We start from the raw sequence: 17,193 nt of genomic DNA, 5'->3' as shown, positions 1-17,193 counted from the left end.
AGTCATCACCATCAATTGTCTCAACAAACTTATTTGAATGTGAAAGCATTACTTTGTCCTAAGGCAATTCCTGTTCTGAGTACTAGTAAGGTTCATTTTTATAGCTAAAGGCAATTGCTTATTTAAATTTGCAGTCCTATTAAATCTACTGCTTTCCTTAAGATGGGAGCATAGTAGTTGGTCTTAGCCAGGTGAGCAGGAACAACTTTTTTTTGTTCCTTTACATGAGAATGCGAGATAACATTTTAAGTGAAAATACTAAACTTTGTTTCATAAATTCATAAAACTGGTAGTGCTGTTGAAATTGGTGTTTGTGAATCAAGGGCACGTCATTGGGACCTAAGGTGAGCTGGCATGCTAATTTTATTAAATTGTGCTTACAAAAGGAGTCAATCATGGTACTAGTATTGTGACTACATATAATAATGACTTAGCAGTTTTCCCCTGCCAGAAATATGTAGCAAAGAGATTTCAGCATAAGTTTTGCTTTGTCTCCATTTGTGAGGTACAACACGAATTGATTACTATTATAGAGCGTTGCTTTTTGAAAGATAATTGTATCGTGCACAATTTGATATCATAAATTTGACGCCTAAATTTTATTTATGGAGGAGTTGAAAAATAGGTAATTTGTGAACCTTGAACTGTTTTGCAGGTATTTGATAACTATGCTGTGACGGTTATGATTGGAGGTGAACCATATACCTTAGGACTGTTTGACACTGCAGGTAAGTGAGGTGGCCTCCTGTTTCTTTTTGAAGAATGGCGTCAAATTGTCTATTGTTTCTTTAATTTTGATGTCCTTTGCAAAGAATAGTCTTGCATCCTTGGTCCATAAGAATGAAGTGTGACATTAGCTAAGGCACACCATTGGTCTTAGTTGATCATGGATGTTGTGTCCTACCTGTCCACATGATATGCTAGCCAGGGCATTGTGATGTGGAGAGCAAGCTGGTGCACATGTTGCAGGCTTCTCTCCACACAGCTGATGAATCCAAAGGAATGGCAGAAACCAGCAGTTTGGCACCAGTGGCATCACAGGAATTGTTAGTCAGTGTTGAATTCAATGTAGGACTGCCTTGGGAACTCCAGCTTTGGATATTTCCTCTGGATTTACCCCACACACCTTCCCCATGAGTGGGTATAGCTGCAAGGCAGTGGAAATTTGTAATCAGTTTTCTTTCTCCTAGATGAGCTGCCAACCACAGGTGACAAGCTCCAACTGCCAGAAGCAACTGGTTTTAAGGTTAAATTGCCATTGTTCCCCATCACAGAATTACAAATGTTGCTGCCAAAAGTTACTTGGGCATATCTATGCTTGTGAAGAAAGAAGCTTGTAATATTTTCAAGTAAATAGATCATGTTTGATAATGAACAAACTATCTACCGTTTATAGCAATGGGTGATGTGCATCCAGTATCTTCATGGTATTGAACTGTCAGTTCCCCTAGAACCAGCAAGAAAAACAGAAAACCTACAGCACAATACAGGCCCTTTGGCCCACAGAGTTGTGCTGAACATGTCCCTACCTTAGAAATTACTAGGCTTACCTATAGCCCTCTATTTTGCTGAGCTCCATGTACCTATCTAAGAGTCTCTTAAAAGACCCTATCATATCCTCCTCCTCCACCACCGTTGCCGGCAGCCCATTCCACGCACTCACCACTCTCTCAGTTAAAAAAAAACTTACCCCTGACATCTCCTCTGTACCTACTCCACAGCACCTTAAACCTGTGTCCTCTTGTGGCAACCATTTCAGCCCTGGGAAAAAGCCTCTGAAGATTGGGGAAAATCATTCAATTTTGTTGAGCTGCTAGACTACAGTTTAATGGTATTTTCCTGGGCACTGGGATTTGCTAACTTTCTTGGTTGAATGCAATGTCTAGGCATTTTCTCAGGTTTTGACTGGCAATTTAAATTTGTCTCCAGGTCAGGAAGATTATGACCGATTACGACCACTGAGTTATCCACAGACTGATGTTTTCCTTGTGTGCTTTTCTGTTGTGTCACCATCATCATTTGAAAATGTTAAAGAAAAGGTTTGTATACCTCAGTCTTGATTTAAGTTCTACTTGGTGCAATTCCTTGCTGAAACTTGGATTTTCAGCAACTTGTCCTGTGCAGTTGCAAGAAATTACCTGGTCTTCTGCATTAATTACTCAAAATGTACTCTGATTTGCATCTAAGTCACAATAATAGACAAATACAATCTGCAATTTTCGTGTTTTTATTGAACACATTGTTTAATCATTCACAGTCCGGATTAGAAAAAGTATGTGATCCCTTGTATTTAATAACTGGTAGAACCCTCTTTAGCAGCAATAACCAGCACCAAATGTTTCCTGGAGCTGCTGATCAGACTTGCACAATGATGAGGAATTCTAGACCATTCCTCTCCACAAGTGTTTCAGTTCATCAATATGTTTGGGATACCCTGCATGAGCAGCCACCTTCAGGTCATGCCACAGCATTTTAAATGGGTTAAGTCTGGACTCTGACTTGGTCATTCCAAAACATGAATTTTCTTTTAAAACCATTCTTTTGTTCATTTACTCCTGTGTTTCGGACCATTGTCTTGTTGCATCATCCAATTTCTACTAAGCACCAGGTAATGGACTGCTACTCTGACATTCTCCTGTAAAATGTCAATACAATTTTGATTTCATTGTTCCCTCAATGATTGCAAGCTGTATAGGTCTTGAGGCAGCAAAGCAGCCCCAAACCATGATGCGCCTTCTGCCATGCTTCACAGTTGGGATGAGAGTTTGGTGTTAATGTGCAATGCCCTTTTTCCTCCTTTGCATTTTTGCCAAAAAGTTCAATTTTCGTCTCTCCTGTCCACGGAACATTGTCTCAGAAGTGTTGTGGAACATTCAAATGGTCTTTTGCAAACTTAAGACATGCAGCAATGTTGTGTGTTTTTTTTTGTAGCAGTGGTTTCCTCCTTGGTGCCCTTCCATGAACACTATTCTTGTTCAGTGTTTTTATAGTGAACACAGGAATAGAGACTTCAGCAAGTTCTAGAGATTTCTGCATGCCTTTTGCTGTTAAGCTTGGGTTCCTTTTCACCTTCAGCATTGCATGTTATGCTCTCGGTGTCTTTAGAAATGCTTTTGTAGCCTTTCCAGCTTCATGCGTCTCTACAATTCTTCTAAGGTCCTCATAAGTTATTTTGATCGAGGAATGGTGCACATAAACAGATCCATCTTGAAGAGCAGGCTCTGTCAGCAACCTGACTTTGTGTGTCTTTTTTATAGGGCAGGACACAACCCAAACCTCCAAACTCATCTCATTGACTGAAACACCTGACTCCAAATAGCTTTTGTAGAAGATATTACTCCAGAGGTTCACATACTTTTTTTTGGATCTAGACTGTTTAAAGGGTGTACTCAGTTTTGACGAGAAGTACAATTGTTTGTTAGTTTAGGCATACTATGATTCTTATTGGTGACTTAGATGAAGATCAGACCACATTTTATGAGTAATTAATGCAGAAAACCAGTTAATTGCAAAGAGATCACCAGCTTTTTCTTGCAGTTCTGTTCTTGGCAAATATGCATAACATCTAAACTTTAGTCTTGTTATAATCTCCAGAACAGTGATATCTGTAACTTGGAGTGCCATGTCCTTTTGGGACTTCAATTGAATTTCAACTATGGTAGTTGAACCTTTAAAGTACTAATAGTCTTGCAGACATAGAAAGTCTGGGCATTTCATAACATTGAATACTGCTACAGATTGTAGTTGGTGTTTTGTGTGAGCGTGACATGGTCTTGCAAAATGTGGGTGAGTGGTGTGCTCTGGATTACTGGTACAAGGATGTCTTTTTTCGTTGTTAAATCTTGGGTTTGTATGCAAGGTGATTACAATTAACTAATTCTGAAATGTGTACTCTGCCTTTATCAAAATGAACTCTGCTAATAGGTGTGTTATCTGAATCATGCTGAACATTGTTCACTTTTCCCCTGATTGTCAATACAGTGGGTACCTGAGATAACTCATCATTGTCCAAAAACTCCATTCTTGCTGGTTGGGACTCAAATTGATCTAAGGGATGATTCCTCAACCATTGAAAAACTTGCAAAGAACAAACAGAAGCCTATCATCCTGGATAATGCTGAAAAGTTGGCCAAGGACCTGAAAGCAGTCAAATATGTGGAGTGTTCTGCCTTGACACAAGTAAGTCTTCCAAATTGTCCTTCTGCTCTATAATTGCTTAATCAATATAACCTTCCAAAAGAAGCATGGTTTTAATGTACTTTTTGGGTAAAATGTTCACATCTGTATCTTTGTATATCAGATATTACAAGGCTCAACATAAGCAGACTCTATGCTATAAAGGCTTAAAGGCACCCTAGTTTTCAATTTGCACTTATTTGCTGTTATACCCTGCTAAAAAGAACAAACCTTTTTTTTTCTTGAGGGGTTTGCACCTACCCTTGCTTTGCACTATTGCATTACTAATGAATTAAGCCTAGTTGCTCTATACACTCCCATTTTCTTCTCTCCTTCCCCTGCCCCCCCCCACCCCACCACCACCACCACCATTTGATGTCTCTATTTTTTTGGTAAAAGTTGTATGTATACACCATAAGCTGGCCAGGCAGATTTTTTTGGGTGTCAAACTTTTGTCAGTGCACAGTGGCTGTCATCTGAAATTACAAACATTAAAGTTGAGCATTTCAATTGCAGATGTCACCTGGTTAGCTTAATATCTAAATGCTTGTGGAATACAAAATAAGATACCTGACCTAGACTTCAGTGAAGTATCTGAACAATTGGCAATTGAATTTGGCCAGATTCGCAGTGTGAATTAACAAGTTTTCATTTAAAATATGATATCCAAATTTCATTTTGGTGGATGTAAAACTTGTCTTGAGCTCAGAAAAGGGGGTCTGGGTGCAATCAGGTATTTTTTCTCTCTTTTCCCCCCCCCCCCCCAGTTAGACTTTTCAGAATGAGATTTGGATGAAGTCTTTGTTTTTCTTCATCCCATACCAAATCATTCTTTCTAGACCATGGAACAATTCCACAACTCACCTGTTTATGGATCTCTACTTAGAAATGTTTTTGTAGGCAACAAATATTTGATAAATGAGCATGACAGTTTCAGAGTGGGAGGAAGCAGGGAAAATGAAGCACATCTTGGCTTTTATTTGGGGTGGTAGGGAAAGGCATTAAGGTTCAGCTGCTGAAAATGACCCTTTGAAATGGCGGAGAATTCTTCAGCCTGCTGGTTTTCTATTGTTTAACTTCTACGCCTTGTCATGGTTACTAACTTAAAGATTTTTTTGGAGTATGCATGGGGTTAATGCAGCCTTCCTAGCCTTGGTAAGCTGTTGCAAATAGAATAGATGCTGATTTTTCTCGTGGATGTGGAGACTGCATCAATTGATATGTTTGAAGAGTTGGTTAAGTTAGTTTTAAGTATTCAATTGCACTGGCAACGTGAGGCAGTTGAGTGACTAAATGTAGCATTAAGTATTCAAACCAGGACATGTGTTGTTCACTGGCAAGTGTTTGCCATGTCCTCTACAGTCATTTCTCTTTACTTTTCCCTTCCTTCCTTTCTCTATTTCAGCGTGGGAGAATCTGGACCTGATTCATGTTTATGCTTTGTAGTCTTCTGGAAAAGAACCTCTAACTAGTTTAGCAAATTCAGTTTTTGCCAATTTTGGTACAGCTGGAACCAGTTTGAGTCTGAATTATAGAATCACCTTTGTTAGATCCTGTTTAAATATGATACATTGAGTAGAGTAGTAAATCTAAATTTCAAAATTCCCAAATGAAATGCTGTGTAATTATTGAACTTAATTTTTTGCACAAATACCAAAGGCAGGTTCAAACTTCCAGCAACTAGGCAGTCATGTTTCTAATAGTGTCCTTACAGCATGTACGCACAATTCTTTTTTTAAAAAAAAAATTATTGAGCTTTCTAATGTTGGCCTTCAATAATAAGCTTTGCAATTCAGTGGGTGGGCAAACAGTGTTGATGGGTGGATTAAATTTAAAATTATTAATAAAACGTTTTGGGAATATGAAGTATTACTAAAATAATCCAGAACTACAAACGACCACAAGTCAATAGGATGCAAAGCTCTAATGTCTTGCCCTTATATCTGAGTCACACTTCAATGCTAATTTAGTTGGGATTCATGTAGGAGGTTACTTTCTGTAAGACTCGTCAGCAGTCACCTTTGTCCATTGAGGTGCATTGCCGTTGTTGGCATCAGTCCTGACCTGCTTGTTTGTTCAGTTGTGCATGTTGGATATTTTAATCCCAGGTTAAATGGATGTTGTTAAAACTGTCTTTCTAACCCAAATCTCTCCTCTAACTTCATGCTATTTTTCCACTCCCACCCTTCTCTTTTCTCCCCATACCTTGTCTTGTAGAGAGGTCTGAAGAATGTTTTTGATGAGGCTATCCTAGCTGCTCTCGAGCCACCGGAAACTCAAAGGAAGCGGAAATGCTGTATATTTTAAGTGTCCCTGTTTTTCTGTATCCAGTTCAATAGAGATGCTGTTCAAATGAATCCTTTTAAATGGTTTCCTTTTCTCCATATGGATAAGTAAAAGTTGCTGGATGCCATTTTGGACCTTTCCAAAGTTTTTAACTCTGTAATTGTGATGTACATCTAGGTATTGTACAGTTGCACCTTTTTGTGGGTGTTAATTTGGTTGAAATAAAATTGACTCAAATGTGTTTTGGTTCACCATAATGGAGAGCTGTGTAAATGGAGCTGATGGCATTCTGTGTGGGTCCTTGTCTTTTCTTGCTTTATCCTTTGCAAATATGGCAAAGTAACAAAGGGGCACCTTCTGTGTAACTGTCACTGACAAAATTATTTCAACTGAATAGTGCCACTTAATGATAACTTTGCAGTATTGTCCCTGCCTCTACTGTAACTTCCATGCCAGCATTGTAATGTCAGATCTTTAGTCCCATGGCAGTAGTTAAAGAACTCAACCCACCAGTAACTTCAAATTCCACCTTTCTCTCTTCCCCTCCCCCCCCACTTTTGTTTCTACTGCATAGATTTCTCCTCTGCACCACCTTTTGCATTATCATTCATTGCAAAATATTCTGATTTATAAATTTCAATGCTGCAGATCTGATTTGCTCAATTTGTATAGTTGGCAAAATAACTAGAGGCAGATCTTTGAGTAATATTGCAACAGGAGTGCAGTGGTGTGCTTAAATAGTAAAACCTAGCTGCTACTAAATTAGGGTAAATGAGCTCTCTTTAGCTGCTGTATAAATTGAATCAACATAGTTCTGGTGTCTTTAACGTTAGGTGCTCTATATCTACTTATTCCTACATTGTCAAAAATTGTGAATGTTGTCTGTTCTAGATACTACAAGGAATCAATACCAGTTTTTAAATCTATATTCATGAAATCTGACAGTTGCAAACCATTTTAGCTATAGATCCTTCTGGCTAGGACCAAGGATGTTAGTGGTAGTTGTATTGTGTAGTAAGTTTTATAGAGTTGTGTACAATAAAATCAGCATGTTAGTGCCAACATCCCGGATGCAAGTTTTAAAATTGTATTACTATTTCATATGTGCAAGGGAAATGCATGTCTAACTAATTCTAGTGCTGCCATTTGGGAAGTTAATGATGACGAAGACCCTCCTGGCTTAGCTGATTAAGCAATTTCTTGCCAAAAGTGATTCCATAAACTTCCAGGACTGTTCATAATTGTTTCTTAGTTATTGTGGACGAGGCCTTTTTTCCCCGAAAGCTTTTGCTGTACTTCTGGAGCTGCTTCAGTTCCAATCTTCTAAAGAGAATAGAAGAGAGGTTAAGGCTACTGTATTATCAGTGAAGGGAATGAGGAAAGGATTCCTTCAGTCCCAATTCACCTTTTTTGATTTATACACACTTGAATCCTTAAATTTTACTATTAAAGGAGCATAACTATATTAACAAATGTCATTAGGATAAACGTTTTTATACTTCAGTTTGAACTGTGCATCTTGGTATTTATGTCAACAAGATTTGCCCAGCTGTTTGTTTGGTTCTTGTATTTTTTTTGAATCTGTAACCATGAGACCCCACCTTTTTCTCCCACTTTTCAGAAAGGACTAAAGAATGTATTTGACGAAGCAATATTGGCAGCCCTGGAGCCACCAGAACCTAAGAAGAAACGGCGTCCCTGTTCACTGTTATGAGCAGTGTCTGCAGGCTGACATTGAAGCATTTGTTTTTTTAAAAAAAAATTAAATCATCCTGCAATAACACCCTGCACACAACCAGGAGGGCGATGATGGGAGGAATAGAATAGCCAATGGTAAATTTGTCCCCCCTTCTAATGTAACATTTAAGTAGACATAATGAATTTCCTGTTCAATTTATTTTCCACTGGATTATTTGTCCATAACTAGATTTTAATCTGCTGTTAAAATTCTTTGCCACAGGCACGAAACTTGCACAGTATTGCTTCTGTTTAATGAACTAATGGCTTTTTGTAAGATTTTGCCACACTCCCAAATGCTACATCCATCAACCTGGCATCTCTGGTTCACATTGTATCACAATCTAAATCTAGTCTTGTCACGTGGCTTTAAGAATTGCAATTGGGTCCCTTAATGGGGACTGTTAGTTTTTGGCCAAATTCTGACATAATTGCCACTTGCAACACGAGGTTTTGTTATTGTTCTCCATTAATAATCTAATTTTTGAAAGGCCTTAACTACACCAATGACGCTTCAAGGGAGGGTGTGAAAATGTAACAGGTGCTGATGATGGCACAAGAAATTCTGAGCCCAAACTGGGGATTGGATCTGAAGATGATGTTGCTCAATGACTGGGCTGTTAAGATGCTCATTGTGGGTTGTTTCAAGATGCTGGTGATGGTTTATTGCACTTGGGAGTGATGTAGGAGATACTTAAACACGTGCAGACTGGATTCCTGTGGGGATGCTAAGGATCTCGTAGAGTTCAGTGTTAAAATTTGACCAAAATTTTGATCTACCATTTTTGAACTGTGTTTCATTATCCTGGTAACTTTGGTTTATAATGAGCTTTATTTCATGTTGAGTTCTTTGTATATGCTTTTTTCAAAATATTAAACTTGTACCTTTAATTGTCTTTCTTTATTGATGAACTGAAATTGATTACCAATTTGGTTTCCCCACTTTTTCCTAAAACCAATACTGTATCAGATTTGAAATTTAATGATACTGGCTTTTTCCTGTATCTGCTGCTGCACTGGCTATGTGTAAATGAAATTACCAGCAAGCTTACTTACAGATCATCTTGGTTTCCTCATGTTTTTTTTTGTGAAATCTTAATGATCTTAATCCAAACATCAATCCTTAAATCTGAATAAATTGTACATTCTGTTCATTTTCAGGTAGCTCAGAACTCGTACTGTATTTAACAATGCTACCAAAAGTGGCTCAAAGTTACTTGCCATTAAAAGAATATACTGAATGAAATTTGGGCAACAATAAAACATTATGCAAAACTCCAGTAATTACTGTATTAGCCCACTTGGTAAAATCCATTTAAGTAGTGATTGCACACAGCAGTTTGTAACTTCAGGAAAATTTGGATATGTTCATTTAGGACATGTGCATTGGTCTCTTCTATTGTAGCAATAATCATGCAATCTTCAAAGCAAAACCAGTGTACCATGACGTGTATTTCTAGGATGGACTGCCTGGAGGGAAAAAAGGTTGCATTTAAAGCAGGTAAATATTCTGAATTGGTGAACTGGGGTTGCAGGAGTCCCAAGAATAATGGTCAGCAATCTGCAAGATGTTGCAGTAAACTGCATATGGAAAGTTGAAAGGCCTTTAACATTTCCAAGTTGCCTTGTGATGTATTTATTTTTAAACTGTCCATTTATTAGCACAATATTCCATATAATGGTGTGCAAGTGGCAACTTTCTTTAAACAGATGGGAGTCAGACACCACTTTTTATCCCTTGCATTTGTTTTACAATATCAATTGATAATGACATTGTATGTATCCTTATTAGATTGATAAATTGTGGTGCATTCACTTGGTTATGAATTTTAGTGTGGTAGTTGTGCTTGCATACTACACTTTGATCATGGACTCTAGCAGTTGTCAGGACCACAATGTGTCATTTGAATCTGTAACACTTGCAAAACAGAAAAATATTGAAAGGCATGGTAATTTCACTCAAGCCTAACCTGACAGTTTCTGTAACTCTTGAGTAGCTCTAGTGAAATAGTTTGGAAATTCTAGCTTTAAGGTTTCTGTACGAAAAAAGTTGTCATGAAGCATAGTGATTAATTCTAGTCTTAAAATGTAGCATGTAAGTATGTATTTTTCCTACTCAACATTAAAATGGTACATTTTAATTTTCTCCTGTCTTATTACTATGTTTTTGGTATTTTGCATCCGTTCTTTCGGATTTAATCAGACTCTTTGGTAGGTGTGTGGAGGATATTGCCTTCAGTTTTTCTGTTGAAAATGTATAAATGTTTAAAGTTGCCCATATTATTAGAGTGCTGTTGAAGATACTTCAGTGTCAACCATTGAGTGCATCCATTTGCTTTTCTAGCTTTCCATTTTCTACTCCCCTCCATGTCAAAATGATACCTCAAGAGAAAAATCCTTTGGAACTGCTGGCTTGGTTGAGCCAGAGTCTTGAAAGAGTCGGTCCTTGAAAAATGTCTGGGTTGAGACCAGTTATCTGGATTTGTCTATTTAATATCTGCTTCCCATTCTATAATATAACTTGGTGGGTGGTAGGGGAAATGCAGTCATGGTCAATGTTAATGAATATCTGGATGGTGGCTGGTGTCTACAACATCTCGGATGTGATGGTAGTGGACATTTAACAGGGTGAGGTTGCTGAAGTTCATGACCAGAATAATCAATTATGCATTTCCCTCAATAGATGTAGCCTGACCTGAGTTCTTCCAGCACTTTTTGTTGCTCCAGATTAGTTTCAACAGTCTGTCTTCAATTTATCCAATGTTGGATATATGGCAGTTTTTCTGTACTGGTAGATCGAGAATGTAGCTATATTACTGGTACTAATTAGGCTAGAGATGCAGTATGTCTTCAGCACTGACTAGAATGTTTACTGTCATAGACTTGAACCTCAACTCTCTCGATGTTGTGGAGTTAATTGAATTGACTGTGGACTAGAAACTTGGGGCAAAGCAGAGGGATCATTGTGTTATCCCAGGCTGAACATGGTTGTGAAGGTTTAGCCTATAACATTTATGTGCTGGGACCTGCCATCATTCTCACTGGGGAAAGTTCATGGAACTGGTTCCTTTTGTAAATGTTGTCCACCACCATTTGCATCCTAGATGCTAAGACTCCAGCCACCTCTGTGTTCATTAACCCTCACCATGACTGAGTTCAGATATTTTTCTTGAGCCATACTTAAAATTGGTGAGTAGATGTCAAGTCAATGAATCCAATTACATAGGAGTCCAAAATTAGACCAGAACACTGGTATTTTGGCAAGCAGGGCACCATTTAATCAGCATTTGAGGTAGCTACATTTACCTCAACATTTTCTACCTTTTTAAAAAAATATCTCCATTATTTGCTTTGGCCTTGCTTAGATCCTCAGCCAGCTGTTGGTCTATTGCTCCTTTTTCTGCCTTGATCCTTCCTCCCCACCCCACAGTACCCAGCAGCAGAGTTAAGATTGAACCATTGTTTGAAGCTAAGGCAGCAGTTCTACTTGCCATGCCACTTTAATGGTTCTTCGATAAATGTTTCTAAATAATCTTGTTTCTAGGCCTTGGGAACTGGAACAGCAGATTCCACTAGTGAAACAAAAGGTACAATTTAATTACTTTTCTCTAGTTTATTGGTGGATGGAGATGAAGTTCTATTTCCTCTCCCATAAAATTTTGTATTATTGCAAACAACAAGACTTCAGGATTTCTCCAGTATACACTATTGTGCCTAAGTGACAGATGGATGACAGGTAGATGTGGATAATTTTAACAGGAGGGTCTTCCCCCTTCCTTTCCAGTCCTGAAGAACGATCTTGGCCTAGAACGTCGACTGTTTATTCATTTCCCTAGATGCTGCCTGACCTGCTGAGTTCCTCCAACATTTTGTCTGTTGCAGGAGGGTGAGAGGTTTAGAGGCAAATATTGTGCAGGACCCCAAAAGGTTGGTTGAAATCAATACCATGCTACTTAAATTGATATACAAATAGTTTCTTGGATCTGATTTATAAATGTCCTTTCCAACATGTAATTGGGCTCAACTTTCACTTTATATTGACTATTGGGTCTGGCTCTAGTTCTAGCCTACCCACAAGCCCTTAGTTACCTGGGTTCTATAAAGCTGCAAAGACAGCTGGAAATCCTCTGCTCCAGTCACAACCTGGTATGTTTCTAAGGGTTTAGTGTAAAATGCCTGATTGCAGGCGTACTTGTTGCTGAGAAGTTGGAGGATTGACAAAGGTTCCAAACTGCTTACCGGTTGACTTTTCTTTCCCTGGTGCAATGGAGGAAAAGTTACGCTAACAACTCCATTGGCAGGAGCAGGTTGCATTTCTTCCATTTTTTTGAACCCTGATATTTAGAAGTTCTGTGCTGTTTAACCTTGTACCTTGCACTCTATTCCCATTTTTGGGAGACATTATGATACCCTTGCTACATTTGGCACACCACGGGTGCCAAGCCCCAATGATCAGTTCTTTAGAACTTGCCAATGTGGCTAGCTAGCTTGATTGCTGTGATGTAGCTCAGTTCTCGGTTGTGTGCAAAATAAAAGCATCCTGTTCAAACCACAAGCAGCTTGCAGGCAAGACTGCACATGCAGATCTAGAATTAAGCTTGGAACTTTAACAAGTGCAACAAAGTGATGCAAATGTACAGCCAACCCCAGCCATGACTAAACAAGTGCTAGGTCCCCAATGCCCCAATGAACCAACAAGTCTGAATCTGCAACTTAGTCATGCATTAAATGTTCACTCTTACAAGTGCTCTTGAAGCTATTTCATGTCACTTTGGGGGAAAAAATAAACTGGACTTACTTTAACAAAATATTTAAAAATGTAGCCTAAGTAATGTAGTGTAAGGATACCCTGTATCCTTAAGGTATCTGCTTATCCGTTACCACCAATCCCCTTCCAGGCACTTAACCCTGTAACTGTGCTAAGTGTGACATACACCTCCCTCCCTCACCACCAAACAGTCCTTTCAGGAGGCAGCACTTGCATGTGAATCCATCAGTGTCACTAATTGCATCCAGTGCTCCTAGTATGTCCTCCTCTGCACTGGTGAAACCCGGTATGGATTGGGGGATGGCTACATGCAGCACTTTTGCTACAGCCACCTCAGTGGCCAGCCATTTTAATTCCATTTCCTATCCCCACACTGGCATCTCTGTCCACTGCCTTCTTTACTGCCATGTTGAAGACGGATATGCAGATTGGAAGACCAACACCTCACATTCCATCTTAGCTATCTCCAGGCTGACAACATCACCATCTAGTTCTGTAACTTGCAGTAACCAATCCCCTCTTCCCACCTCTTGTTTTCTCTTATCCCTTGAGTACCTTTATGCCCTTACTCTTTCCCCTCTGCCACCACCTGACCAGCCATAATCACCTTTCTCCTTTTGGTTCCCCACCTTTATTCAGTAGTCATCTTCTACTATTGGATTTCCCTCCTCTTTCCCCCCCCCCCCAACCCCCACCTTTGCTTCTTCCTCTCAGCTTCTCATTTTTTTTTCTCCTAACCTAGATTCACTTATCACCTGCGAGCTTGTGCTTCTCCCACCTTTATTCTGGCTCCTTCCCTTTAACTTTAGTCCTGATGAAAGCTTGGCTCAAAACATCAGCTGCTCATTTCACTCCATAGATTCTCCCTAACCTGGTTTCTCCAGCATTGTGTGTTCCTTGGAAAGTAATTGGATTAGGCAACGTTGGCATGGGGTTATTAAAGGGAAATTGTTCGAGAAACGTTGGAGTTGTAACTAGCAGAGGAGTGTATTAATGAATGTGGTAAACAAGCAAAATTATAGCAGAGGATTGAGAACCTCAGGATTGATTAACAGACTGAAAACTGGTCAGTCCTCTGGGAATTTGATGGGGTTCCAGCTCTTCAATCAGCCAGTTTTGGTGATGTAGCTAAGTACGGGAAGGAATACTTTTCTGTTTTTTTTAAACATCAGAAGTATAGAAAAGTAGTTTTTAAACAAATTTGAAATGCTTTGGTGGTGTTCAGAGGGGCCTAGGTATTTGTTATCAAGTTAACTTTGCTAAAGTGATGAAGATAGGTAGTAAACTAACCTTGAATCCTGAAATAGTGGAAGAATGAAGGTACCTTATCGGAATTGTATAGGAACCAGACAACACTGAATCAAAGCGATACAGGAGAGTAAAAGTAGTTCATCAGAATGATTTCTATGGTGGGTTTGTCTTCGGAGAAGATTAAGCAGAATTGGCCATGTGTTCAGAAGAATGCAGGAATCTGGTGAAGTATACAGAATTCTTACATGGCTTGATAGGGTAGATATGGGTTAATAATTTCCTTCGATGGGGCTCTGAACATTAGTTCTCATCACAAAGAGTAGGATGTTTCTGGGGTAGAAAATCCTTCATCCAGAAAGTTCTATCTTTGAAGTGGTCTATTCACTGGAGATTTTAAACAATAGTTGCTAGTAGATTCAAATGAGCCTTCTGGTTTATTCAGTAGAATAGAGGGATATGCAATTAATGTAAGAATGTGGCACAAGTGAAAAATAGGCTATAACTTTATTGAATGATAACAGGAAAGGCTGGTGATCTACCCTGATTACATTGAGTTAACCCTTGGGGTATTTTTCTGTATATGGCACTATTGTGTACATCAGTAATTCCAGAACAAGTTGCTGTATTAGCAAAAGGCAATATTATAAAATGTAAATCTTCCTGCATGGATTTTCGCACCTTGGCACTTGGTGGCGAGTTCAGCCTGGGCCTCTGATTGCAGCAGGCATTTGTAGTATCTTTGGAAACTTGCATACAAAAAAAATGTGACTGTTGGAATTCCGTAAGCAAATTCAAGAACTGTACAACAGCTTAGGCAGTGATTAGGAGTAGAGAACTGCATTAATAACTTTGCTTTAAAAAAAAATAATAAATAAATAAATTGCAAGTGGGATAAGATAGCTTTTCTACCCCATTGAAAATGGGTCAGATTCTTTGAAGAAGAGCATGGTGTTCTGGCTGATTTTTCTTCCCAGTCATCTTGTATGGAGACAAGTTGTTTCATTTGTATTATTATAACAGTAATAATCATTTGGAATAGCTTCAGTGATTGTAAAAACTTTCTGGGGACCTTGCACAAAATGCTTGGTTTAGGTCTTTTAAAACTCTTGCCTGTCCATTACCGACTCTAACTAGTAACCCCATCGCTCACAAAAAAAACCTAATCGCTCAATGTTGCTAAAAGGTTGGGAAAACACTTCTACATTGAGACTGATTTTTATAAAAGGAAATTGCTTCTTGCATTTAACATGACATAGCATCAAGTTCACATTGTACATATGAAAGCAAGTTTTCTAGGAAAATGGTATTAAGCAATTGTTTTTTTTTCCCCAAGACAAAGATAATGGAGGTATTAGAAGCTAATATTTTAAATCTATATTCCTGGTTCTTTAACTGGCTGCTAGAGGGATCAGATTTCCTCTTTACCTATCTAAGCTAGTTATGCTCTTCTATCCTCCTATCAAACTTGGTTTTAACCTGCTTTGCTCCAGACAGCATGTCCCCAGTCCCCAGTGTCTCTTGTTTAATCTATAGCAAAAGTTTTGCTGTCTAGTTTCCATTTAACCAGAGCACTCGAAATGGCAATACTGCTTTATCCTTTCTGAAAATTTCCAAATCCATCTGTGTGCATTTTCACTCCTCTCCCCCCCCCCACCCCCATCTGACATGGCTTCGTGGGGGTGGGGTTGGATAAAAATGGAAGTGTTGTACTTCTACGTGACCAGAAATTGGAGTTAAAACCAGTGAAAGGTGAAAATAAGAATACCCTGATGAAGGAATTCAAATTGTAACCTGCTATAAAAGCTCATAGCTTTAATGGAGTTTTTGTTGCTGCTGTGGATATGAGCAAGGCTATCACAATTGGCTATTTTCTTCAAAACTGAAAGTAGCACTTGAACAAGGTTTTGTGCAAGTGATTTAGTTTGAAATGTTTATAAATTGCAACAATTTTTAGATCTGTGCTACTCAAAGGCTAAAATTTATCATTTCCATCTCCATTATCTATCTTCATATAATGGAACCTGGAAGTTTTTGGATGATTAGGTCTCCTGTTTCTAGCTTTGGTAATGATGGCCAAAAGAATCTTGTGGCATGGGGGCTGGGGTGGAAGGGAACAAACATCTTGAGCAAGTTTCTTTCACTTTCTTCCATGTTAGAACATGGTTTGTTCCTCAAACAAATCGACCATTCAGTGGTATTGTCCTCCAGAGTTATGTTTGCAGGTCCGGATGAGGAAACACCAATAAGGTTGTAAGTAAGTGAGGATCATCTTGCTGTTTTTGGAAATGCCAATGTAACAGGCACCAGGTAAAGTACTGGTAAAATACAAAGCAGGTACCTTCCAAGGGCATTGCATTACTACTAGTGGAATAATAAATGATACCTGGATGGTCAGGGAAATGTTCTTGTACTGGTTTTATCATGTTTGTTGTGCTATTAATAAATATTTGAGGGAAGGAATAAGAATTAATTTCTTATTCTCTCTGTAAACGCCCTTTAGCATTAGACATTCTATTTGAGAATGTTTCCATATTTGCCTCCCAGTTGATGCAACTTACTTGAAGAAATCCTCCAAAATATGAAAAAGGTCCAGGGAAGGATTCCATTGGGAAGTTGGTGAACTATGTAGGTCGATTTATTTTTTTTTTTTAAATGCTACCAAAGATCAATTTAACAGAATTCTGTAGGAAGTCAAAATTTGAGGACTTGAAGTCGTGTTGTCCATTACGTTGGAGAATTCTTTCTCCTGAAGGAAAGTTCAGAAGGTTTCAAAGGAAGCAAGCCAAGCCAATTAGTGAAACCTATGATGTTTTCAAGCACACTGAAGCCCAAGCTAACTCACTGAAGTTGGAGGAAAAGGTTGAAAAATCTGAATACAAATTCTGATGCTGAAGTCACGAGGTTTTTTTGGGCAGTTTGGTTTATCAGTTAATGTTATTTCTGAGCGAGCCGTGGCATCAGTTGAAGATTGCGGA

General features: G+C 38.7%; 1 protein-coding gene across 3 annotated transcripts in view; it reads left to right on the top strand.

The window, feature by feature from the left end:
• Window positions 1-10,343, top strand: part of cdc42 (cell division cycle 42) — a 32,291-nt gene extending 21,948 nt beyond the window's left edge. For 2 of the 3 annotated variants that reach the window (XM_063033213.1, XM_063033214.1), the window contains exons 3-6: window positions 656-728; window positions 1,930-2,039; window positions 3,982-4,179; window positions 8,084-10,343. In XM_063033213.1, coding sequence (XP_062889283.1) covers window positions 656-728; window positions 1,930-2,039; window positions 3,982-4,179; window positions 8,084-8,176 — 474 coding nt within the window. In that variant the 3' untranslated portion in view covers window positions 8,177-10,343. The other variant, XM_063033215.1, reaches the window with a different exon arrangement.
• Window positions 10,344-17,193: the final 6,850 nt, after the last annotated feature.

Source organism: Mobula hypostoma, chromosome 25, assembly GCF_963921235.1.
Source record: "Mobula hypostoma chromosome 25, sMobHyp1.1, whole genome shotgun sequence".
Classification (NCBI taxonomy): domain Eukaryota; kingdom Metazoa; phylum Chordata; class Chondrichthyes; order Myliobatiformes; family Myliobatidae; genus Mobula; species Mobula hypostoma.
This window is presented reverse-complemented; position numbering and strand designations above follow the sequence as displayed.